Source organism: Papaver somniferum, unplaced genomic scaffold (genome assembly GCF_003573695.1).
Source record: "Papaver somniferum cultivar HN1 unplaced genomic scaffold, ASM357369v1 unplaced-scaffold_18, whole genome shotgun sequence".
In the NCBI taxonomy this organism is placed as follows: Eukaryota; Viridiplantae; Streptophyta; class Magnoliopsida; order Ranunculales; family Papaveraceae; genus Papaver; species Papaver somniferum.
Genome location: NW_020627707.1, coordinates 6,425,158 through 6,451,403, shown reverse-complemented (window position 1 = coordinate 6,451,403; position 26,246 = coordinate 6,425,158). Strand labels below are relative to the sequence as shown.

At 34.9% G+C, this 26,246-nt stretch overlaps 1 protein-coding gene across 1 annotated transcript; it reads right to left on the bottom strand.

Annotated features, from left to right (window-relative positions):
* Positions 1-12,281: 12,281 nt before the first annotated feature.
* LOC113337984 lies at positions 12,282-13,109 on the bottom strand. Its single transcript, XM_026583511.1, has one exon. The coding sequence runs from the start codon at positions 13,107-13,109 to the stop codon at positions 12,282-12,284; it is 828 nt and encodes a 275-aa protein (XP_026439296.1).
* Between the last annotated feature and the right edge of the window lie 13,137 nt (positions 13,110-26,246).

The following is a 26,246-nucleotide window of genomic DNA, read 5'->3' as shown; positions in this document are numbered from 1 at the left end:
TAAAGATACAAGATAACCCCTATAATATTCCACAGCCGCACTACCCATAAAGATTTGGCAATTAAGCGCAAGTTCAAAAAGAACTCTCCCCCATAATATGTCATTCCCAAGAGAACAACAAGAGCGACCTTTATTTCGAAAGAGAAAAGAAGGATTTCTTTGGACATAAAAAATCACATACAAGTATGAATTTGAATCCAAAATATTAAATTAACCACAAGAAGTTCATGATTAATTTAACCGAAAATGCTCAACACAAGTAAACTTATGAAGACTTAAGAGCGCTCAATTAGATTAATCACAAGTAAACCCATAAATAATCTAATCGAAATACACAACCAAATTAACCACAAAAGTAATCAATTTAATTGGTCATACTCACATAAGAGAGTCTATGGAGCAATGACTAAGTTAAACAAACAACCCAGTCATGAACGCTCAAACATAAGAAGACTTATGGAGTCATAACTAAATAACCAAACAAGATGATTAATTTAGTTCAAAATGCTCAACATAAAGTACCTTACGGAACAACAACAAGGCTAATCATAAAAATAATCAACTTGGTTGTTTCGTGCTCAACATAAGACACATTATGGAGCCACACAGTAATACATAAAATATGGATTAGGGAAGATCAATATTGCGGAATATACAAGGATTCATTCTATTTTCCATCACTATTTGCACAATGACATACAATAGATATAATCCTTGCAAACAAAAGATTTTAACCTATCTTCCATCAATAATTGACAATATAGGCTTAACTTTTGTATTTGTAAAAAGTCCATTCATTCTTTTATCAATACATGCATATCGACATACGAAAGACTTTACTTTTGACAAGGTATGGGGCAATCATAGTTCACGGACGCAAACACACATATCCCATAATAATATTGCAATATATAAAACCATAAAGATTAATACTGCAAAAATCATCTTCCAAACAACTTTAGAATTTAAACCAATAAATCTAAAAACATGAAGATGAAAAATTTGGACATAGATATGTGTAATCATAATAATGGCTATTCTAAACTCTAGTAATCCTTCTCAAAAACAAGAATAAATTCTCATAATAATTTTCCTAGGCATCAAGACAAACTCGTAATGCACATATAAGATGATTTGTCCTTTGAGGGTAGAATCAATCTTTTTCGCCCGGATTTATACCAAGAATAGCTACCAAAGGCGTATAAAAATATTTTCTTAAAAATAAGAATATACAAAGTCAGTAACGACCATGCACCATAGTTCACATAAAATGATTGTGAACATTCAAGAATCCCATAGTAATCCGTACTAATGCCCATTCTTGAACTTCCTTCTTTGTGATTCACCAACAACATTCTTTTAAAAGCTACAAATGAGCTTAGAATAGTACTACTCCATGAATCCAAGTTCCCAAGTCCAAAAGAAGTGGAACAACTGCGACGAAGCGGAGCAAAACACTCAAAAACAAGAGACAAGATAAATACCAATATTAACTCATCCAAATTCAAAGAGGAAGAGAGTGCAAAAATAATGAGGTCAATCCGAGTTCGGACGAAGAAGTTACAGCCCAAACAAGTTTACCGAATATCGACATCAAGTATGCATACGGGTTTGCAAACGAATTTTCGTATCCTGAAGCAGTATGCAGACGGGGTTTGCGAACTTAAACCCCTGGATTTTGGTTTTAAATGATGTTATGCATACTTGGTATGTGTACCATGAAGTCCAAACATCCCGAACTAATATTTTCAAACCTAAACATTTAAGAACCTTAAACACAGATCAAGTTAGGTAGAAATGAATGATAATCAAGGTACATGGATCATTATAAGTACTCAAACAAGTAATAAAAACATAAAACTTGCTCAAGTTTATAGACATACCTTTTTAGAAGAATCCAGTCGAATTCTACAGCCGTAGCGAACATAATATGTGTGCCCCAATTGTTGTGCTTCCCTCACCGTATACATAGCAGGGCATTTCTTGGTGATGATGCACTTTCAACACAAACAAGTTGTGTTGAGGTGAACAATGTCTTGCTCACCATGGCACCAAGAAACAGTTTCTTTCCAACAACTCTGAAATCTTGTAGTGTTGAGAAACACCCAAGGAACTGTTTTTATAAGTCTATCAAAGAGCTTCAAGAGAACCCAAAATGATATGTGTTTCTGATTTCTTGTTTTCCAACTTATAAAAAACAGTTTCTGCAGATAGTTTTTAGTACTGCGAAGGGAAACTCTTTTGATAAAAAGAGACGTCCTAGATTCTTCATAAAAGAAGACAATACTACTATCTTGATATGAAGTATCAGGAATTGAGCAACGAATCAATTCATGCTTTGAGGTGATACACTCAAATGACTGAGATTTAAACTCCTCTTGTAATTCGTTTAATTTATCACAACTAATTGGATTACGCAGAGGAGAATCATTGCTCTCGCTGATTAGTGAATCAATATCAACCTCAGCATGAATATTATTCATCATAACTTGATTTAGCCTGTCAAGAGATTCTTTTTCTTTCTAGAGGTATAACTCAACATCAAGAGATAAGCTCTCAAGCTTCTTTTCAAGCCATGAAAACACTTCAAGGGATTTTAAACCTGGTGGAGGTTTAGATAGAATTTCTTCTACAGATTTTATTAAATCAGTCATGGAAGAGAATTCTGAAATCCCTGGATCTAGTGGTGCATTTATTGAGATAACACTTCCGTCCATAGAGTCAGATCGCTACAAACACAGACTTGTAAGGTCTTGAACGTGTTTGCCTGCTCTGATACCAATTCAAAAAGTAGGGATACAACAACCACACTCAATATTTCGCTTAGCAATTTGTATGGACAAACTCCAATATACTTTCTAGAGAATCAACTAGACAGTCAGACTCAATCTAGATAACAAGTGCAACAAAGAGTTTATATCTCAATCTCTCGATTTGATATATAATCAAGCAAATAGAAATCTGTGAGTCTTTATCAAATACTAGAGAGATAACTTGGATGGTACCAAAGAACAATATCCAAGTGTCAATCAATTTAAATCAACAACCAAAAGGTCAGATATTCTAATTGATTGAACAACGCACAACCTGTGATATTTCAATTATATAACAAAATATAATGCGTAAAAGAAATAACACAGACACCAGAATTTTGTTAACAAGGAAACTGCAAATGCATAAAAACCCCGGGACCTAGTCCAGATTGAACACACACTGTATTAAGCCGCTACAGACACTAGCCTACTCCAAGCTAACTTCGAACTGGACTGTAGTTGAACCCCAATCAATCTCACGCTGATCCAAGGAACAGTTATGCTCCTACGCCTCTGATCCCAGTAGGATAATGCGCACTTGATTGCCTTAGATGATCTCACCCACAACTAAGAGTTGCTACAACCCAAAGTCGAAGACGTTAATAAACAAATCTGTATCACACAGAAAAGTCTAGGATAATAGATAAATTCTTCTTCCACGAATATACCTACGAGTTTTGTTCCGTATTTTGATAACTCAAGGTGAACATGAACCAATCAATAATACCAGACTTATATTCGCGAAGAACAGCTCAGTATTGTCAATCACCTCACAATAATCTTAATCGACGCAGCGAAAAAAGATATTGTGGAATCACAAACAATGAGACGAAGTTTGTTTGTGATTACTTTTCTATCTTGCATATCGGAGATATCAATCTCAAGCCAATTATTACAATTGTACTCGTACGATGGAAACATCAAGATCAGATCACATAACTACGATAAAAGTAGTATCGGTCTGGCTTCACAATCCCAATGAAGTCTTTAAGTCGTTAACCTGGTTTAAAAGAAGAAACCAAAGGTTAAAGGAGAATTGACTCTAGCTTAGCACAACTAGTATCACAAATAATGTGTGGGAATTAGGTGTCCCAGTTGCTAGAGTTCTCCCTTATATACACTTTCAAACCAGGGTTTGCAATCAATGTTAGCTTAGTAACAATGCATTCAATATTCACCGTTAGATGAAAACCTGATTAGATTCAAGCTAATATTTCTCAACCGCTAGATCGAAAACTTAGCTTGTCACACACAAATAAAATGTTCAATTTTGGGTCTATGAACCGTACCCAAACATTAACATTTGTTGGTTCAACAAGTCAACTAAATGGTTAGCCATATGATTACTCTCATATCAACCTTATTCTTCTTCACCATAACTAGTTCAAATGACTCAAATGAACTAGTTGTTCAATTGCAAGGAAATCTTATGTAACTACACAAGATACAATTTAAGCAAAATCGGTTTGATTCACTCAAATCGGTTCATGAACTTATAGCCACGGTTTGCAAAAGAATTCCTTAGTTTATTTAAACATTAGTTCAAGAACAACCTACTTTAGATATAACCTGCTCAAGTTCGCGGGCAGGGTTCGCGGACTTAAGCTCATGGGAGGAGTACACAAACTCCAGCAGAAAATCTCGGGCCGAGAAGTTCCGCAAGTTCGCGGACTGAGTTCGCGGACTTGGCTCGCGCCACTTCCAACTTCACTTGATCAACAAAGTTAGCAAACTTTGGTTCAAGGAATAGGACTTATGCATATATGTGTTTCCACAACAATGCGTATATCCACCAATGGTTATATAATCTAAACTCTCATTTCAATCATTGAAACATTCTCAGAGAACATTATATAGCCGTTATTCACAGACCATTTTTCGTCAGAGCAATTTTCAAAGTGATTGAAACATAACATGACTTTCGTCACTTGGTAAAGATGAATTCGGCTAAAGCGAAAGCTTACCAACACACATTTTGAGAAATAGATAGGCGAGATAACCTCGGCTCGAAATAGCAAATGTGTATAATGAAAGTCTATATATAAAACGACTTTTGTCTCAAGAGTAAGAGATAGAGTAAATAGACTTTTGAGTGACATATAAGTTCAAGTCTCCACATACCTTTTAGTATATGAAGATCCACCAGTTCCTTGAGTAGTCCTTCGTCTTGTATGATGATTTCCATGGAGTATTGAGCTCAACTACACTTTGTATCCTAATCCAAGACCTTAGCTCTAATAGGCTAGTAATGAAGACTTATAGTTTTGATCACTAATATTGACAAATATGCTTGAGATAACAACGCATGCGAGTTCGACCGACCAATGCTCTAACAATCTCCCCCTTTGTCAATTTTAGTGGAAAAACTATTAATAAATATGGAATATAAAAAATAAATTAACTTTTGTAGCTCCTATTCCACATGCCTAATCTTCAACATTACTCGAAATCTTCGTCGCTTCCAAGTACTCCAATGATCCCAAAGGTTATAAGTTTAGTATCATCGTTGTTGAAAATCCGTAGCTATAACAACAAGAAAACAATAGTTCTCAATCATTGTTATACAGTGTCATAGTATCATTATCCAGCGTCAAAGTTCAATTGTATCACAACTTCAAAAATAATACTATGGTGATATGTATCACTCCCCCTTAGTCAATACTCCATCTCACATGGAAACCACTCCCCCTTATAAAATGATCCGAAAACCATATGTATTTGTAGTGTGAACAACATATTAATTCCCCCCCTTTTTGTCAATAAAATTGGCAAAGGTACAAGAATGGGATCCTAATGAAATTTCCGAAAGAGACATTTCATGACCAAAAGAAAGAACACACATCATCTTATTTAGATGCAATCATAAAGCCGAAGCTAAATGCATTCATCAAGGAGTTTAAAGATACAAGATAACCCCTATGATATTCCATAGCCGCACTACCCACAAAGATTTGGCAATTAAGCGCAAGTTAAAAAAGAACTCTCCCCCACAATATGTCATTCCCAAGAGAACAACAAGAGCGACCTTTATTTCGAAAGAGAAAAGAAGGATTTCTTTGGACATAACAAATCACATACAAGTATGAATTTGAATCCAAAATATTAAATTAACCACAAGAAGTTCATGATTAATTTAACCGAAAATGCTCAACGCAAGTAAACTTATGGAGACTTAAGAGCGCCCAATTAGATTAATCACAAGTAAACCCATAAATAATCTAATCGAAATACACAACCAAATTAACCACAAAAGTAATCAATTTCATTGGTCATACTCACATAAGAGAGTCTATGGAGCAATGACTAAGTTAAACAAACAACCCAGTCATGAACGCTCAAACATAAGAAGACTTATGGAGTCATAACTAATTAACCAAACAAGATGATTAATTTAGTTCAAAATGCTCAACATAAAGTACCTTACGGAACAACAACAAGGCTAATCATAAAAATAATCAACTTGGTTGTTTCTTGCTCAACATAAGACACATTATGGAGCCACATAGTAATACATAAAATATGGATTAGGGAAGATGAATACTGCGGAATACACAAGGATTCATTCTATTTTCCATCACTATTTGCACAATGACATACAATAGACATAATCCTTGCAAACAAAAGATTTTAACCTATCTTCCATCAATAATTGACAATATAGGCTTAACTTTTGTATTTGTCAAAAGTCCATTCATTCTTTTATCAATACATGCATATCGACATACGAAAGACTTTACTTTTGACAAGGTATGGGACAATCATAGTTCACGGACGCAAACACACATATCCCATAATAATATTGCAATATGTAAACCATAAATATTAATACTGCAAAAATCATCTTCCAAACAACTTTAGAATTTAAACCAATAAATCTAAAAACATGAAGATGAAAACATTGGAATATCTATGTGTAATCATAATAATGGCTATTCCAAACTCTAGTAATCCTTCTAAAAAAAAGGAATAAATTCTCATAAGAAGTTTCCTAGGCATCAAGACAAACTCGTAATGCACATATAAGATGATTTGTCCTTAGAGGGTAGAATCAATCTTTTTCGCCCGGATTTATACCAAGAATAGATACCAAAGGCGTATAAAGATATTCTCTTAACAAAGAAGAATATACAAAGTCAGTAACGACCATGCACCATAGTTCACATAAAATGATTGTGAACATTCAAGAATCCCATAGTAATCCGTACTACTTCCCATTCTTGAACTTCCTTCTTTGTGATTCACCAACAACATTCTTGTAAAAGATACAAATGAGCTTAGAAGAGTACTACTCCATGAATCCAAGTGCCCAAGTCCAAGAGAAGTGGAACAAGTGCGACAAAACAGAGCAAAACACTCAAAAAAAGGAGACAGGATAAATACCAATCTTATCTCATCCAAATTCAAGGTTTCTCATCTCCATTTTGAAGATAATTCAAATAGGAAGAGAGTGCAAAAATAATGAGGTCAATCCGAGTTCGGACGAAGAAGTTACGGCCCAAACAAGTTTACCGAATATCGACATCAAGTATGCATACGGGTTTGCAAACGAATTTTCGTATCCTGGAGCAGTATGCAGACGGGTTTTGCGAACTTAAACCCCTGGATTTTGGTTTTAAATGATGTTATGTATACTTGGTATGTGTACCATGAAGTCCAAACATCCCGAACTAATATTTTCAAGCCTAAATATTTAAGAACCTTAAACACAGATCAAGTTAGGTAGAAATGAACGATAATCAAGGTACATGGATCATTGTAAGTACTCAAACAAGTAATAAAAACATAAAACTTTCTCAAGTTTATAGACATACCTTTTTAGAAGAATACAGTCGAATTCTACAGCCGTAGCGAACATAATATGTGTGCCCCAATTGTTGTGCTTCCCTCAACGTATACATAGCAGGGCATTTCTTAGTGAGGATGCACTTTCAACACAAACAAGTTGTGTTGAGGTGAACAATGTCTTGCTCACTATGGCACCAAGAAACAGTTTCTTTCCAACAACTCTGAAATCTTGTAGTGTTGAGAAACACCCAAGGAACTGTTTTTATAAGTCTATCAAAGAACTTCAAGAGAACACAAAAAGATTTGTGTTTCTGATTTCTTGTTTTCCAACTTATAAAAAACAGTTTCTGCAGATAGTTTTTAGTACTGCGAAGGGAAACTCTTTTGATAAAAAGATACGTCCTAGATTCTTCATAAAAGAAGACAATATCTTGATAGTAAGTATCAGGAATTGAGCAACGAATCAATTCATTCTTTGAGGTGATACACTCAGATGACTGAGATTTAAACTCCTCTTGTAATTCGTTTAGTTTATAACAAGTAATTGGATTATGCAGAGGAGAATTGCTCTCACTGATTAGTGAATCAATATCAACCTCAACATGAATATTACTCATTATAACTTGATTTAGCCCGTCAACAGATTCATTCTCTTTCTGGAGGTATAACTCAACATCAAGAGATAAGCTCTCAAGCTTCTTTTCAAGCCCTGAAAACACTTCAAGGGATTTTAAACCTGGTGGAGGTTTAGATAGAATTTTTTCTACAGATTTTATTAAATCAGTCATGGAAGAGAATTCTGAAATCCCTGGATCTGGTGGTGCATTTATTGAGATAGCACTTCCGTCCATAGAGTCAGATCGCTACAAACACAGACTTGTAAGGTCTTGAACGTGTTTTCATGCTCTGATACCAATTGAAAAGTGGGGGTACAACAACCGCACCCAATATTTCGCTTAGAAATCTGTATGGACAAACTCCAATATACTTTATAGAGAATCAACTAGACAGTCAGACTCAATCTATAAATAAAAAGTATATCAAAGAGTTTATATCTCAATCTCTCGATTTGATATATACTCAAGCAAATAGAAATATGCGAGTCTTTATCAAATACTAGAGAGATAACATGGATGGTACCAAAGACCAATATCCAAGTGTCAATCAATTCAAATCAACAACCAAAAGGTCGGATATTCTAATTTATTGAACAACGCACAACCTGTGATATTTCAATTATATAACAAAATATAATGCGGAAAACAAATAACACAGACACCAGAATTTTGTTAACGAGGAAACCACAAGTACAGAAAACCCTGGGGACCTAGTCCAGATTGAACACACATTGTAGTAAGCCGCTACAGACACTAGCCTACTCCAAGATAACTTCAGACTGGACTGTAGTTGAACCCCAATCAATCTCACACTGATCCAAGGTACAGTTATGCTCCTACGCCTCTGATCCCAACAGGATACTGCGCACTTGATTCCCTTAGCTGATTTCACCCACAACTAAGAGTTGCTACGACCCAAAGTCGAAGACTTTAATAAACAAATCTGTATCACACAGAAAAGTTTAAGATAATAGATAAATTCGTCTCCCACGAATATGCCTACGAGTTTTGTTCCGTATTTTGATAAATCAAGGTGAACATGAACCAATCAATAATACCAGACTTATATTCCCGAAGAACAACTCAGTATTATCAATCACCTCACAATAATCTTAATCAACACAGCGAAAAAAGATATTACGGAATCACAAACGATGAGACGAAGTTCGTTTGTGATTACTTTTCTATCTTGCCTATCGGAGATTTCAATCTCAAGCCAATTATTACAGTTGTACTCGTACGATAGAAACATCAAGATCAGATCACACAACTACGATAAAAGTAGTATCGGTCTGGCTTCACAATCCCATTGAAGTCTTTAAGTCCTTAACCTGGTTTAGAAGAAGAAACCAAAGGTTAAAGGAGAATCGAATATATCTTAGCACAACTAGTATCACACAGAATGTGTGGGGATTAGGTTTCTCAGTTGCTAGAGTTCTCCCTTATATACACTTTCAAATTAGGGTTTGCAATCAATGTTAGATTAGTAACAAAGCATTCAATATTCACCGTTAGATGAAAACCTGATTAGATTCAAGCTAATATTTCTCAACCGTTAGATCGAAAACTTAGCTTGTCACATACAAATAAAATGTTCAAATTTTGGGTTTATGAACCGTACCCAAACATTAACATTTGTTGGTTCAAAAATTCAACCAAATGGATAGCCATATGATTACTCTCATATCAACCTTATTCTTCTTCACCATAACTAGTTCAAATGACTCAATTGAACTAGTTAGAGAGTTGTTCAATTGCAAGGAAATCTTATGTAACTACACAAGATACAATTGAAGCAAAATCGGTTTGATTCACTCGAATCGGTTCATGAACTTATAGCCACGGTTTGCAAAAGCATTCCTTAGTTTATTTAAACATTAGTTCAAGAACAACCGACTTTAGATATAACCTTCTCAAGTTCGCGGACTTAAGCTCATGGAAGGAGTACACAAACTCCAACAAAAAATGTCGGGCCGAGAAGTTCCGCAAGTTCGCGGACTTGGCTCACGCCACTTCCAACTTCACTTGATCAACAAAGTTAGCAAACTTTGGTTCAAGGAATATGACTTATGCATATATGTGTTTCCACAATAATGCTTATATCCACCAATGGTTATGTAATCTAAACTCCCATTTCAATCATTGAAACATTCTCAGAGAACGTTATATAACCGTTATTCACAGACCATTTTTCGTCAGAGCAATTTTCAAAGTGATTGAAACATAACATGACTTTCGTCACTTGGTAATGATGAATTCAACTAAATCGAAAGCTTACCAACACACATTTCAAGAAATAGAAAGGCGAGATAAACTCGGCTCGAAATAGCAAATGTGTATAATGAAAGTCTATATATCAAAACGACTTTTGTCTCAAGTACATGAGATAGAGTAAATAGACTTTTGAGTGACAAATAAGTTCAAGTCTCCACATACATTTTAGTCGATGAAGATCCACCAGTTCCTTGAGTAGTCCTTCGTCTTATATGATGATTGACATGGAGTCTTGAGCTCAACTACACTTTCTATCCTAATCCAAGACCCTAGCTCTAATAGGCTAGTAATCAAGACTTATAGTTTTGATCACTAATATTGAAAAACATGCTTGAGATAGCAACGCATGCGAGTTCGACCGAGCAATGCTCTAATAAATCTTTTTATTAGCATTGCTTAAGTTTTACCAGCCTTGACTTCATGATTTAGTGATGCGTTGGTTGTTCATGCTTACCCCCCCTCCCCTGTTTTACGATTGAATGGGGTTAGTGGGTTATTATTTAAGCGCACATATACCTTATTCCTTCTTGTCTTGTTTCGGATATATGGATTTGGGTGGGTAGGGCTTGGGTTAAGCGCGCCTACTCCCTCCTTTCTTTTTTCAGATAGATGGGGTGAGGTGGGTAGGGCGTAGGTTAGACGCGCCTACTCCCGCCATTTTTTTTTAAGTAGGTGGGGTGGGTAGGTCGTAGGTTGAACACGCTTACTCCCCCTTCTTTTTCGAATGGGTGGGGTGGTAGGGCCTTGGTTAAACGCGCCTACCCCCTTTCTTTCATTTTTAGATAGATGGGGTGGAGTGCTTAGGCGTAGGCTAGACGCGCCTACTCCTTCCTCCATGTTTTTCTTTTAATAGGTGGGGTAGGTAGGTCGTAGGTTGAACGCGCTTACACCCCCTTCTTTTTTGAATGAGTGGGTTGGGTTGGGTAGCGCTTTAGTTAAACGCGCCTGCTCCCTTTCTTTCATTTTCAGATAGATGGGGTGGAATGGGTAGGGTGTAGGTTAGACGCGCTTACGTCATCTCTCTTTTTTTTGTGGTAGGATGGGGTGGGTAAGGCTTTGGTTATACGTGCCTATTCCCTTTTTTTTTCAAATAGATGGGGTGGGATGGGTAGGGCTTTGGATAAACGCACCCACTCCCTCCTTTTCTTTTCAGATTGATGGGGTGTTGTGGATAGGGTGTGGGTTAAACGCACCTACTCCCTCTTGGTGGGATATCCTGTTGGGCGCCTTTGACATTCCCGTAGCCTTTTGTATATTCGTCAGCCGACCAGGCGCCTTTGGCATTCCCGTAGCCTTTTGTTTATTCGTCAGCCGACCGGGCGCCTTTTGGCATTCCCGTTGCCTCTTGTTTATTCGTCAGCCGACCAGGTGCCTTTGGCATTCTCGTAGCCTTTTGTTTATTCGTCAGCCGACCGGTGCCTTTGGCATTCCCGTAGCCTTTTGTATATTCTTCAACCGACCAGGCGCCTTTGGCATTTCCGTAGCCTTTTGTAGATTTGTCAGCCGACCAGACGCCTTTGGAATTCCTGTAGATTTTGTAGATTTGTCAGCTGACCATGCGCCTTTAGCATTCCTGTAGCCTTTTGTAGATTTGTCAGCCGACCAGGCACCTTTGGCATTCCCGTGGCCTTATCACATCGTATTTCTTATGATTTTAAAAGAGAAATTATTCTTACCATAACAAAAGGGGTTGTTTACAAGCTAGGTGTGATTCACCCTTTCATATTCCTTTTCTTTTCTTCCTTTTCTTTTTTTGGGGAGGAGGGGGGGGGGGGGTTTCACTATTTCCTGCTCAGTGGCGGGGAAAGGGGTTGTATTCAATTGTTTGCTTTGCTTCCTCGAGTTCTCCAGAGGCGCATTTTCGTTCGAATATGCTCCTTATCGTGAAACATTCCACCGTCGGATGTGCCAACCTCTGATGGTAGTGGCAATATTTGGCCGCGTTCTTGTCCATCTTGTTGACGTCTATCACTGTTGGGGGCAGCTGGATTTCCTTTCTTGTGACCCATTGGTTCAGGAGCTCAATCGCGTGCTCTCTACTGCAGGGAAGGGGAGGTGGTGAATTTGAGTCTTGCCTAGTCCATCCGCTCCTCCTTTGGCCTCCATCGACTGCTTGAAATTGGTCTCCTCTCTCCTTGTTAGTATTAGATAATACATTACGTGGTACCTCAGATATGGTACTCAATGTGTGGCACCAGGTAGGGTCTGTGGGTGCTTCTTCCACACAGTCAGCGATTCTTTCAGCTGCTTCGTCTAGCTCGACGAACGTCTGAAACCTGAAGTTGATCAAACTTCTTTTGAAGACTGGTATCATCCCTCGCACACATATTTCAACGAGCTCTCCTTCACTGATGTCTTCATGACAATCTAGTGCCAGTCGTCGGAACCGCAAGATGTATTTTCCTATTTCCTCTCTTGTTCGCTGACCGCTCTTGCTCAAGTCTATTGACGTGATTTTCCTCTTGGATGAATAAAATTTCCCAAGGAAAACTGCGGACATGGTTGGCCAAGAATCTACACTTTCCGCCTTTAAATTGTCGTACCATGTGAATGCCGTGCCTGTTAGTGACTTAGGAAATTCCCTTAAGAACAACTTTCCGTCGGAGGCATTGTCATTCATTGTCGATAGGAATCGGCTAAGGTGTTCCCGCGCATTTCCTTGTCCATCATACGTCTTGAATTTTGGAGAAGCATAGTCTTCGGGGTATTAATATTCTCGGATGCTTGCTGGGTACGGGCTGCTCACGAGGCAGTAATTGTATTGTTTTATCACATGGTAATTTTGATCCAAGTACTTTGCTATCTCTTCCTGCGATGTCGTAATCTTGACATTTTGGCGTCCTTCGCTCTTTGTTGCTTCATTGGGAGTACTTTGGCCCGCTATTACTGCTTGCGCTATCCAACCCTCTATCTCCTGTCTTCTTTGCAAGCGTTCATCTAGCTCCTTTTGTATGTCTTGCAGAACCGGAGATGAGGGTTCCGGTAGTTGGATTACTTGCGTGTTTTTCTCCTGAGTTGCGCTTATCTCTCTATCTTGGGGTCCGCGTCCTATCGATTGCTTGACGGTGTCTTGGGCTAGTATTTCTTCTTCGTTGTCCTCGTCGTCTATTGTTACTTCGTCCATGTTGATGGGCCAATCGGTTAATTGCTTTTTCGCTGCGCCTGAGCTAGTGCTTCCGAGATACGCCATGGTGAGCTAGGCACGAGCCTCCGAGTGTGGTCGCCAAATGTTTAGGGGTGATTTTAGTTTTGGTTCTACCTATCCTAGCTACACCAAGTGACCTCAGCTTTCTAGGAATAGTAAGAGAGAGAGTTGCCTTTCCATTGTACCTTGTCCTTCCTTATATAGATTTTCCAAAAGCCCTTTCCTTTTATGACATCATGCCACATGTCCTAAACCTCCTTAATTATTTCTAATGTCATCCCTTCCTTAAATAACCTCCTTCTTATTCATTAATCCCTTCCTTGTACTTTCCACTTCATGGGTATTTTATCATTGGACTTGGGATTAGTCCCCAAGTCCCCATGTCTCATGTTAGGTTTGCCACCCTTTTGGGGGCACCCTAGGCCCGTTAAGGGGTATTATTTTTCATGTATCAACAGTAGTTGACGATGATGGAGTAGTTCTTTTGCATCTTCCAAGTATGTGTTCGTATGAGTTGGTAGTTGATGATGATGAATTTGACATCTTTGAATGAAAAAATGAACAATGGAAAAATATTTTTTTGAATAAGGTAGTGTATGATAGAGAATAGGCTATCCTCTTTATATACACAAGGGACCAACGACTATAATTTCAAAAAAAAAAAGGTCGTTAACAGTCACAATCGGAATATATAAACGCGGGAATAATTCGGTTCTTCATTTATCTAAAATTATGAACTTGAACCCAGAATCGTTTTATGTGTGCATTAGCGTAAACCGATTGTGTTGATGTTCATCACGTCAACCCAGAATCAGTTTATGTAGGTGTATAATAAAAACCGATTGCTTATAACATCAACTACAATCGGACTAATCTAGTGCACACATAAACCGATTCTGGGTTGATTTTCAAAAAAATTGATGAGTGAATTTCAAAGATTTAGAGTTAAATCATTGTTGAGTTCCTCTTAGAAGAAATGGATTAAAGGGATTTAACTCAACCAATTGAATTGTTTGTTTTCGAGTTTTTTTTCAAAACCCAAAAAAAAAAAAAAGAATTTCAATTATTGTTTGTGATTGATTAGGTTCTAGTTTTGATTTTGATGGAAATTGAAAAAAAAATTGGGTTTTGATTAATGATTTTTGTATTTGTTAATTGAGTGATTATGATTATGTATTTGTTTTAGAATGATTAATGTTTATTTAAAGAGTAATTTAGTATTTTACTGTATTTTAGAAACCCCATATCCTTTTGTCTAGGTTGGTTGAAGAAATTCATATGCCCCAAATAACCACACTAGGCCCCAAACTATCCAGGATTTTTTATATTTTTTAATTTTGCTTTTAAATCAAAGCTCTCAAACCACTTGAGTTTATATTCTTCTACCAACAAAAACTCATAAGTTATCACAATTTTCACATTAAGATCCTTGTCTTGTTTGGTACTTACGACAACCAGTACACATTTTCAAACCGTAGTGTAAGGTATGAATTCCTCCCTAGGAACAATTATATATGTGGGATGAGCTCTACAAATCTGGCAAAATTGAGTTGACTTGGTGATTTTGTTTTCATTCAAATTTTCTCTTTGATTTACCAGTTTTGCATAATTTGTGATGTTATTTTGATATCGTTATGATTATGTAAATTTCCTTCCTCTCTTTTAAATCTGTAACTATATATCACTTATAATAAATGCCTCTTTTAAATCTCTATCTTTACACAAATGACCAACATCTTTTCTTTATAATATTATGCAGTCAAAGTTGCACAAGAACTACAATCCTCAAAACTATTGCCACCTTCTAGTTGCTTCAAAATTTGCTTCTTTGAGTTCCTTAGCAACATATACATATCAAGTTATACGGCAAAGAACGACTTCAAATCTTGCAGCAGCATACTGCACTTCGTGTGCTCTCTTTTACCCAGGTAGTCACATATCATTCTGATGTTGATGGGGACAAACCCTCTGACTTCCAGATACTCATGCAGAGCTTTATGCAGTTTCTCATCCAAATCACCGCAAACAAAGAAAAAAAAACCAATGTTAGGGTTATCTTTCTTGTAGTCCCAAAAAAACAAGATGCATAAATCTCATATGGCTTAAATAAACAAGATGTTACCGAAAATTCGGCATGGCTTTCCAATCACCAGTTTATATATTGAAAATTTCCTGGCTTGTCATTCTCATTTTTACCCAGGATTATGTTTGCTTAAACTATATGAAGCAGTAATCTTATATTTTTGTCACATATTATGATTAACCATTTGTGAGAACAATTTTGGAAGCCTTTGTTTTCGAATAATTAAGCAGTTGCATGTAAATCATCCAACAATTTTGTCTCTCATCTTCTTCATCTTTTTTAATGGATTGTGTGTCAAAATGTCTTTCTCATGATGTTATGTGATAAATTTTGCGGCATAATTGAAATGTCTCATTGATAAAAAAATAATATTTAACTAAATTTAGCATAGGTACTCCACTTATAAGGAAAAAAATTATGATTTATTAAGTTTTTTCAATACGATAATTCTACTGAAAATTATAAAGAATCTCTGGAGCATCAGTCAGATTCGTGAAATCGTTTCTTCAAAAAAATAAATTGTGTTTTAGATTCGATGTTCAACAATCTACAAGTATTAATCGGATATGACTATTCTGGTATAATTCGTGTATAGTTCACGTATGATGTGCTCATCTGCTAACTAGGTGAGGATAATCTGAGGACTATATATTTGTGGGGAGTGTGGCTGTGCAATATTTAGGTGAGGAAAATACATTTAAATAACCTCTCATTGATGAAGTACTAAGTTGTGAAAGTTAATGGTATCATCGAAAAAAGTTGGTCTGGATCTTAAGGCCTAATAATGTTTTTAGGTGTAGTTCATGATAATCCCTATTCGAAACCTTTATCAATCTACTAACACATATGGCTTTATTGAGCAATGTTTAAGGAGGGATAAATCACATAGGCAAAGGAAAACTTCAAATCTAGCAAAAAGAGACAAGTAGAGACTAAAGGGAGAACTTATCACCATATTAATTATATGGTTTTAAAGTCTTGGTATAATGGAATTTTAGGTACGGTAAAAATATTATGCACTAGCATAACAACCATTGAGTAGATTGATTATTCATTCTAAATGGTCTAACTTGAGTATTCTCTCATAAGTTGTTATAAGCTACGGATCTCCAACAACAAGATGTTGAACAAACACAGGTAAAACATATTTCAGAAGTTGCCCTTATATTTTGTCATCAATGTAAAGTTATTCATCAACTATATGTTTACTGATTGATCAGTACCATAAGCTTGAAACGTACTGATTTGGCATGCGTGTAATACGTAATTTCGTATGTGACAAGAAGCGAGAAATAATTTTTATTTGTCGTCACATATAAATATCGGCCTAGCCATTGTGTTTGTTGTTTAAAATTGAAAAAAACCTTATAGTATTATCATTCCACATCGTGAGTTCTCCTGGTTGTTTCGGTGTTTGTTTAATTTACCGCTGGACTTGGTTGTCTGTTCATGCTTTGATAATTGAGCTATCTATTAAAGTTTGGATGCTTAAAGAGTGTGAGACGCTTAATATGGGTGCACGGGTTCAGCTCTTCGTCTTTTTTTCTTGTCTCGTTATCTTCACCAATAAGACATTGACAAGTGTAACTTCATTAAGTCGTTTCTGAAATTAAAATAACGGGATCCCGCAAGAAGAAGCATAATAAAGATTCAGGATACACTGAAGCCTTCGTTCAACATTCTCTGTTCACTTCCTCCTGAATTTTAAATATCATTTCTCGGTGATGGGCTCATATCAAACACCACCACCGTATAACGAAGAATTTGATTCACATATTCAGCCTTTGCTGCGCTTTTGTGCCGTGCGTTGTTGTTGTGTCAAAAAAGCAGTTGCATGTTTGGTAAAATTTAAGATTAAATATCATATTCAACTATTGTTGTTGTAGCAAATGACAAAAACATACACGTAATTCGAAATAGTTTTTTTTCTTATTGGGGTGATTAACAATTAAAGTTATATATATATATATGTTTATCAGTATTATTTTTATATTGTTGTTAAAACATATTATTTTATTATTTTTATATTGTGGTTAAAACTAGAACACTTTTTATTACAGTTATAATTTAAAAAAGAAAACTAAAATTAAGCAGCTATTTAATATTTGCTCTTATTTTTATTATTGATAAACTAAAGCTAAAATTTATTTTAAAAGGAAATATAATAATTTATATAATAAAATATAGGGAACAAAAAATTGATTGTGTTTGCATTTAAGGGTAATTTATTTATTTATAAAATAAAATAAGGATAATTAGAGATAAATCACGCATAAATTAGGTGGGAACAAAACTTATGCTTTTGTAGATGTTAAATGCTTCTCCTCTCCGGCTTTTAAAAATTGGAAAATTTTAGAAGTGCTTTGGATAATAAACACTTTAAAAATCGTTTACCAACCACCTGTGTCAAAAATTATTACCATACATAGTTGTTCCGTCTAGGCTTAGCACCCATGCTCTAGAAATTTTCCAAATTTATATAACTATGAATTGCAACACATTTAAGCATATTGTATTAACTAGATAGAGAAAACATATTAATCCGATGTTGATCTAATTTCGTGTAAAAATCTTCTCTTTTTTTTTTCCTTTAAATGTTCTTAAAAAAATTAAGAGAAACAGAAACACACAATTATTGCAGGAATAACTCAAACACACAATTATTGCAGGAATAACTCACATAAGTTAAGGTGATTCTTCATTGGAATTATAAACGTTTTTTACTAAGCACAATGTACTATCAAGGTAATGATGTTCATTGGCTCATGTGAGAAACATGAAGACATAACTGTTAGAGCATAGCCCGGTTGAACCCATCAAGCGTTGGTATGTCAAGTTTGGTTATATTTTAGTGAATCAAAACTCATCTAAGAATCGCTTGATTATGTACTACAGACAACTTCGCTTAGATTAGACTAGAAAGTATAGGAATGTTGAGACATATAAGTATTACTCGAAGACCTGAAGAACGTGAAGAAGTAACAAACTACAACGAAGACATCATCCTTCCTCTTAAGTTTAGTAATATTGACTTGAACTGTTTCATTCTTAACGTATCTTTGAAGTCGTGCTTTATTGAAAATGTAGATGGGAAGCTGTGTATGAGACATATTACTCTAGTAGTGAGACATGATCATATGATCATAGTATTAGGGAATTAGATTATGAAGTATACCGCTTATCTTTTGAACTTCGTAGATATGACATCGACATAATATTATAATGTTGTTATGATTATGTGTATGGGTTATGGCGAAAATTTCATCCTAGTAAACAATCTTTTACGTTCGTTTAATTCATGAACTTTTTTTATGAATTGAAATAGAAATTGCTAGGCTTATTGGTATGTTATTCATTGCAAATCTCTGGATTACCAATATGTGTGAGATGGTAGAACATCTTAACTTTGTTATGTATCTTGATATAACTAATCAAAATGCCTGACTTATGATTTGGTGTGACTAGTTTTCATTAATTAGTGTAACTGATCCTAAGTAATCACCATGAGATGGTATGATCGATATTTGTAATTTGTGTGACTGATCCTAGTAATTGGGGTGACCGATCACAGAGAGTTGTGTAATTGATCATTGTAATTAGTGTAACCAGTCCTAGTAATTGGTGAACCGATCCTGGTAATTGGTGTAACCGATCCTAGTAACTGATGTGAACGATCACAAGCAATACCATGTGTTTATGGTAACCTGTCCTGGTAATTGATGTAACCGATCCTGCTAACTGATGTAACCGGTCCTGGTAACTTGTGTGACCGATCACAAGTGTTTCCATAGTTAAGGTATAACTGGTACTAGTGATTGGTAGAACCGATTGAACCCATGTATGTGATTTGATATTTGATCAATCACATAGTTGTCTTGGAGTACAGATGAACCAATTTTAAACTTGTTTGGAAGTGTGGTATAATCGATGCCAAGATTGTAAATATGAAAGAGGATTTACAAAGAGAAAGATGTCAACATACTTTGAACACGTACAATAACTCTTATCTTTTATTGTTCAAAGATATTCCTTATTACTCAAGGAGATCCTGTGCCGAAATAAATTAAGAATCTTTTAATTAAGGTTGTTAGTTTTATATGCTTTAATTACCAGCAATTAAATGCATATCTCTAGAGAATAAAAATTAGTAATGTGCATTTACTAATTGGAGATTTTCTATTGAGAGATTTCGGAAATATTGGACAAGCATTTATTGGAATTAGGAATACCGAATTGTTTCATTCATTGCATATCTTGAGAATACTTTCGGTTTTGGAAATTCCTTGTTTTCCAAACATCCTTGGTCTATAAATACCTAAGTTTGCATTTCTGGCAAACTATCCTAAGAGCCAGGAAAAATTCATCTTTTTGTTGTTTTTAGTGGAGCCGTCTATCCGGAGAGGAAAATACCCTAATTAGGCGAAATCTCTTATTACGACCGCTCGTTTAAAGATTTATGTCGGATCAAGAAGCTCTACGAGTACCGTTGGTGGGAAACTAGATAATTGCAGTGTTATTAGTTTTTGATTTGATTTGATTAACTAACGGTTGTTGAAACTTTAATTGCACCTAGTTTGTTTATGCTTGAAAATCTTCTCTTCTGATATAAGATTCACTCAAACTAGATCGAAGTATCGACGGGATCTTTAGACTGTTTGTAGATCTAAAGACATATTGTGATAATCCATTGTTAACAAACTCCGTTATGTATGTGATTGATCACAAGAGATTCAAGTGGTGTTGTGCAGGCTTTAATTGAAGATTAAAATAAGATTTGAAGACGAAGAAGATTTCTTATTTGGTTTCTCATATCTTTGTGTTGCACAAACCTTGATCGTCTGGGATCCAACTAGAATTATATTTATTCGATTGATTAATTGCGTGAGATCAACATCGCTTTATAGTTTCTCTTTGAGATCTATATTGATTTCTTGCGAATCTAGACTTGATTATTTCGGTAGTTAAAGTTAGATTGATCTAACCATGCAAAGGAGTTTATTAGCTTAAATGAAAGAGCCTTTGCATATGTCTTGAGATATCTTATCTTAAAGAATCAATATAGTTGTTACCAAACAGATTTGTTGTTCCTTTACTGTTTGTAATACGATCCAAAGGAATTGTTCCAGTGCGTGCACTCATCGAAGTCGGAAGCGCAGGGATACTGAGGAAACTGAGTGAACTAAGGGTAGTTGCTTGGTCTCAACTATACGAAGTTGGTTTACATTTTGTATGGCGGCTTAATTCTGAGAATATTCAATTCTGGACTTGGTCCCGGGGTTTTTCTGCATTTGCAGTTTTCCTCGTTAACAAAATCCTGCTGTGTGATTTACTTTTCTATTCCCGCAATTATATTTGTTTATATAATTAAAAATAAACTGCACAAACGTTAACTCCGTAATACTTGATACTGATCCTATAGAGTTTGGTTAAGTATGAACCTATTATCAAGTAATCACACTTTGGTAGTCGTATTGTCTCGATCTCGTATCCATAGACAATCACACAAAGTGTGAATACCAATTTGTCTTATTGTATTGACTCTGTCCATAGACAATCACTTTCGGTAAGAGGACTTATAGGTGGATAAATAAAAGATTGTGGTGTATTTGGTTACCCTCGACTTTTCAATAACCATCATACAGTCCAACCTCGATAAACGAATGTTTGATAAATGAATAACCTCGCCAAATGAATAATTTTCTCTATTCCCTACTTGGGCCAAGGTGATAAATGAATAATCTCGCTTAATGCATTAATGAATAAAAAAATTTGAATCCTTAAAGGCCCTATGGAAATATAAACGAATAAACATTAAATTATATATAAAAAATATATATAAGAATAAACCAAAATACATAATCACTAAATTTTACATAAAAATATATGTAGAAATAAACTGCAAAAAATTCATTTATGGTTGATTGTCTTTTTCTTCCAACCAAACCAAAATGCATCACATCCTTAATTTTATGCAATGCTTGCACAATTTCTGGAATATTTTGCTTGTGTTTTAGCAAGTAATTTTTTTAAATGACTACCGCTTGAAATGCATCTTCAGATGACATATTTGATACGACACTATTATCATCTGGTTTAAGATCATTCTCATTATTAATTACTGACTCCATAATTTCTTTGTATGTTGGAGATTCCATAACTGCATCATTATCCTTAGGATAGTTTAAAAGATGTTTGACGTCCATCACATTTTTATAACGTAAATTAGAAATGACACCAGTTAATCCTTGGATATCTTCTTCTAATCGATCATTTTCTAGTTCCGGAACATCAATATCTTCAGACTGAATTTTACAATGACGGAAACAATTTGTAATTGTTTTTTCCGTCACATCAAATATATATATCCAGCCATAGTAGCAAAATTAATAGCATCCAAAATCTTAATCTTTTCAAGATTTGGTGGGTCAAATTCAAGGCTTTGCAAGATGCTAGAATAAAGACGACGTCAATAATGAACTTTGAATGCTCAAATAATCCCAACATCACATGGTTGAATTTCAGATGTCGTGTTAGGGGGCAAGAATTTTAACCAATACCCTCTAGGTACATTTGTACATCTTATCGTGTACAATTTAACTTTTTAATTAAGAAAATATTGTCTAAATGAATAAATAAATAACCCCGCTAAAATGAATATTTTTTTCTTGGTCCCGAGGGCATTTATTTAATAAACCCATTAGAAAAAAGGCGTTGGTTTTGACATATCTTTTCTTGGACTGGATATCAGTTGATTGCTAAGGGTGGGAGTTGGGTAGGTTAGTTGGGTTGGAAGGCTTGGCCGATCCAGACACGAGCTAGAATCTCTTTGCCCAAATTGCCGCCTAACCCCTGGAACTCATGGAGGTGTTGCACAAGTTATATTTCTCGGGTTACCCAGGTTTTTTGGATTGGCCCAGCTTTGAAATTTAAGCCGTAGTTATCTTAATTTTAGTCTTAAAATTTACTTTAATTTAATATGATAAAAACAAATTTTAGTATTAATAACATTTAGTTAGCATATTTATCTTGAATTTCTACATACTTAAATTTCTTTACAATAATATAAATAAATATGATATTGAGTTATTAATAAAAAATAGATATAGATATAATTTTTATTTTTTTTATTAGATTTGAAGGTAATGGATAAAATAAATCTAAAATAGATAAATACCAATTAGGATAAAATTATTAAGATTAAGGGAATAGCGAAAAGTATGGCGACGCTGACTTAGTCAATGAACCAAATTTCTTCGCCTTCTTCGTTAAATCTAGACCTGTTTATTTCGATTCTCTTTTTAATCTTACAAATTATTATGTTTTTCTTCTAATCTATCATGTTTTAATCAGCTTTGATCTTTGATTTTTAACCTAATTTATCAGTTGTGAAATTTCTAGTTGTGCCCTAATATTTTAGTTTTTGTTTTTATTATCTAATATTCTTTATATTTATATTTATTCTTTTGTTGTCTTGTGTTAATAGTATTTTTATTCTTCGTGTATTATAAAACATACTAATCTGTTTCAATCCATCGGTTTTAAGCCTTGATTGATATTCCCTAATTGTTAACTTCTTAATTTGTTTTCCATAATAGGTCATGAGCTAAAAGAGGTGCAGACATAGAGTTAATGACACATCATCATAAGATTTAATTAAACAACAAAGATTTGGAGAAGTTGGATAGCAACTCATATTGGGTTTGGTTCATTGAATCTTCAATTTATTTAAAAATAAATAAAATAATAAGTTTTGGTTTAAGGGGAGAAAGTAATTTGTGAAGAATCCTTTTGTGAGATGCTTCTGCATATTGAGATCCTACCTAGAGTAGGGATTCAATTCTGAAAAAACGAGGGTACCCAAATACACCACAATCTTTTTGTTTCAACCTATAAGTTCTTTACCGAATGTGATCGTCTGTGGACAGAGTTGAGACAATCCGAAAATTCGGTTCACACTTCGTGTGATCTTCTATGGATACAAGAACGAGAGAATACAACAACAAATTGTATTACTTGATAATAGGTTCGGTGATAACCGAAACTCTATATATGATTACTATCAAGTATTACGGAGTTAACGTATTTGTGTATTTTACTTTACTGTAATAAAACAATTATAATGCAGAAATCAAAGTAAAAGACACGGCACGATTTTGTTAACGAGGAAACCACAATTTTTTTTTCATAACTTTGTGAAGCTTAGGAATATGTATAACACAATTCATATTTTAATGGATAGTTAGGATAATTGGTTGGAAAACAGAGAGCAAGTGGTTTCCTTGCACACAAATCAGTTTAAAAGTATATATACTTATTCTAAGCCTTGTAATGTCGATATTGATAAAGTTTTAAAAGATGTGCATCCAATTATTACAACTGATATGAATATCGATTTAGTAGGTATTCCTACTATTGATGAGATTCTCTCTACTGTTAAGAATATGGCTCCTTGGAAATCTCCGAGTCGTGATGGTTTTCCGGCGGGTTTCTTTAGGGATAACTAGGAGGAAATCTATGTTGAGGTTATAATCATGTTCAAAGCTTCTTCCGAAATAACTATCTTCTTAAACAGATGAATCACTCCTTTATTGCTTTAATTCCTAAAGTTAATAGTCCTTCTACTCCAAACGATTTTAGACCTATTAGTATGAATACGGTTTTTAAAATTATTTCAAAAATTTTAATTAATCGTTTAAAACCTCTTCTCGACTCCCTTATCTCTCTTTTTCAGTTTGCTTTCATAGCAAATAGGCAAATCCAGGATAACATTATGATTAGTCATAACATATAGGTATACACGACAAACTTTCCAGCGAGCGATAGAATGTTCATCGCTCGATGGTCGAATCATCGCTCGTTGGTCATTCCAGCGCCAACGCTAGTCAAGCCATCGCTCACCGGTCTGATCATCACTTATCATACATCATCCAACGGCTAAATTCCCCCTATAAATACCCATTTCAACTCACACCAACCCACCTTCAAATTCATTTCAACATTCCTAGTGCTCGCATAACCGAAGTGGATTTCACTCCAGAAGAAGATATTTCTCTAATTCGATGTTGGGTTTCAGTTGCAAGCTATAGAGATTTCAATTTAGAGACTTTTAACTTATGGGACACTGTGTTTCAAAGGTTTATGACGTTAAGTCACGTAAATTCTAGAAGAACAAATGAGTGTCTTCAAAATCGTTATTGTTTCATCAATAACGATGTTAGAAAGTATCAGCAAATTATGTGGTTGATAAAAGGGGATAATCCCGGGTTGTCAAATGAAGAACTAAAAATTAGAATTTAGTTAACTATATGGTAGTAGAACAAGTTATTGCGTAATCACAGAAGTCTGAGACGAAGAACTTATGTGATTACTTTTTATATCTTACCTATCGGAGATAAATCTAGAGTAAATCTTAGAGAAGATAAAACTCAATACGATATAACAAGTAAGATCAAAATACACAACTACAGAGAAAATATATATGAAGATCAATCAATCATGATATATTATCGAATGAATCTAATTGTGTTTCAAATAGAGTTGTTCAATTGTTCATCATTGGATATAAATGTATATGAACCAATTGAAACAAAATCGGTTTGATAGTAATTGTACAAAGTACTTATACAAGAATCAATTCATGAACATTTAGCCACAGTTTGGAAAGCTTGCATTTGTAGGATCAGAATTTCGCGACAACGATACGCTCGCGAAATTCTTAACAACACATTACAAAAATTCGCAGAGCACTTTGAGAAACGACACAATAGGTGATATTAGCTTAAACATAAGAAAAATGTAATAACTTTGCGAAGATTAGAAGATCTGCGAAATTAACATTTGTAAGCTTGCGATATCATCGCAAGCTAGATCCGAAATTAGGGGAAATCTTAGTTGTATATGAGTTGTCATCCATTAGGTAGCATCCTATATAAAGAGAAAGGTAGGAGAGAGAAAAGTAACTTGTATTATCATTATCTTTTTATTTTTCCCCAAAAACCAGAGAGAGAGAGAGCTCCAAATACTCATTAATGGAGTCTCAATGTAATTCTTCAATGATCATAGTGAAACCTAACCCCGTGGATGTAGATCAAATTGATCGAACCACGTAAATCTTGTGTCTTATTTTCTATTTTCATTATTTTTATCTTTATTTTCATATCAAATAATTTTAGATCTAGAAATTATAGTCATGATAATACAAGGGGTGTGTTGTGGGATTTCCTGCAACTACATTTTGGCGCTAGAAACACTACCTGTTTCTTGTTGGTTTGAAGGAGATTCAAATAAATTAGCTATTGTGCATCTAGATCTACAAAATTTAGGGTCAAAAGGGGAAAATCCAGCGAACAATTATGGTCTTCAAGCAAGAAATACCATCAGAAGTTCACAAAATCAAAAGATACATAGATGTTAGAGCCGCATCAAAGGTCATGGTGATACAAAGAGCGAAATATAACGAATCATTATCTATTGATTGTTCATACAGAACAAAATCTTTTCCATCTCTTTACTTATATGTTCAAAATTCT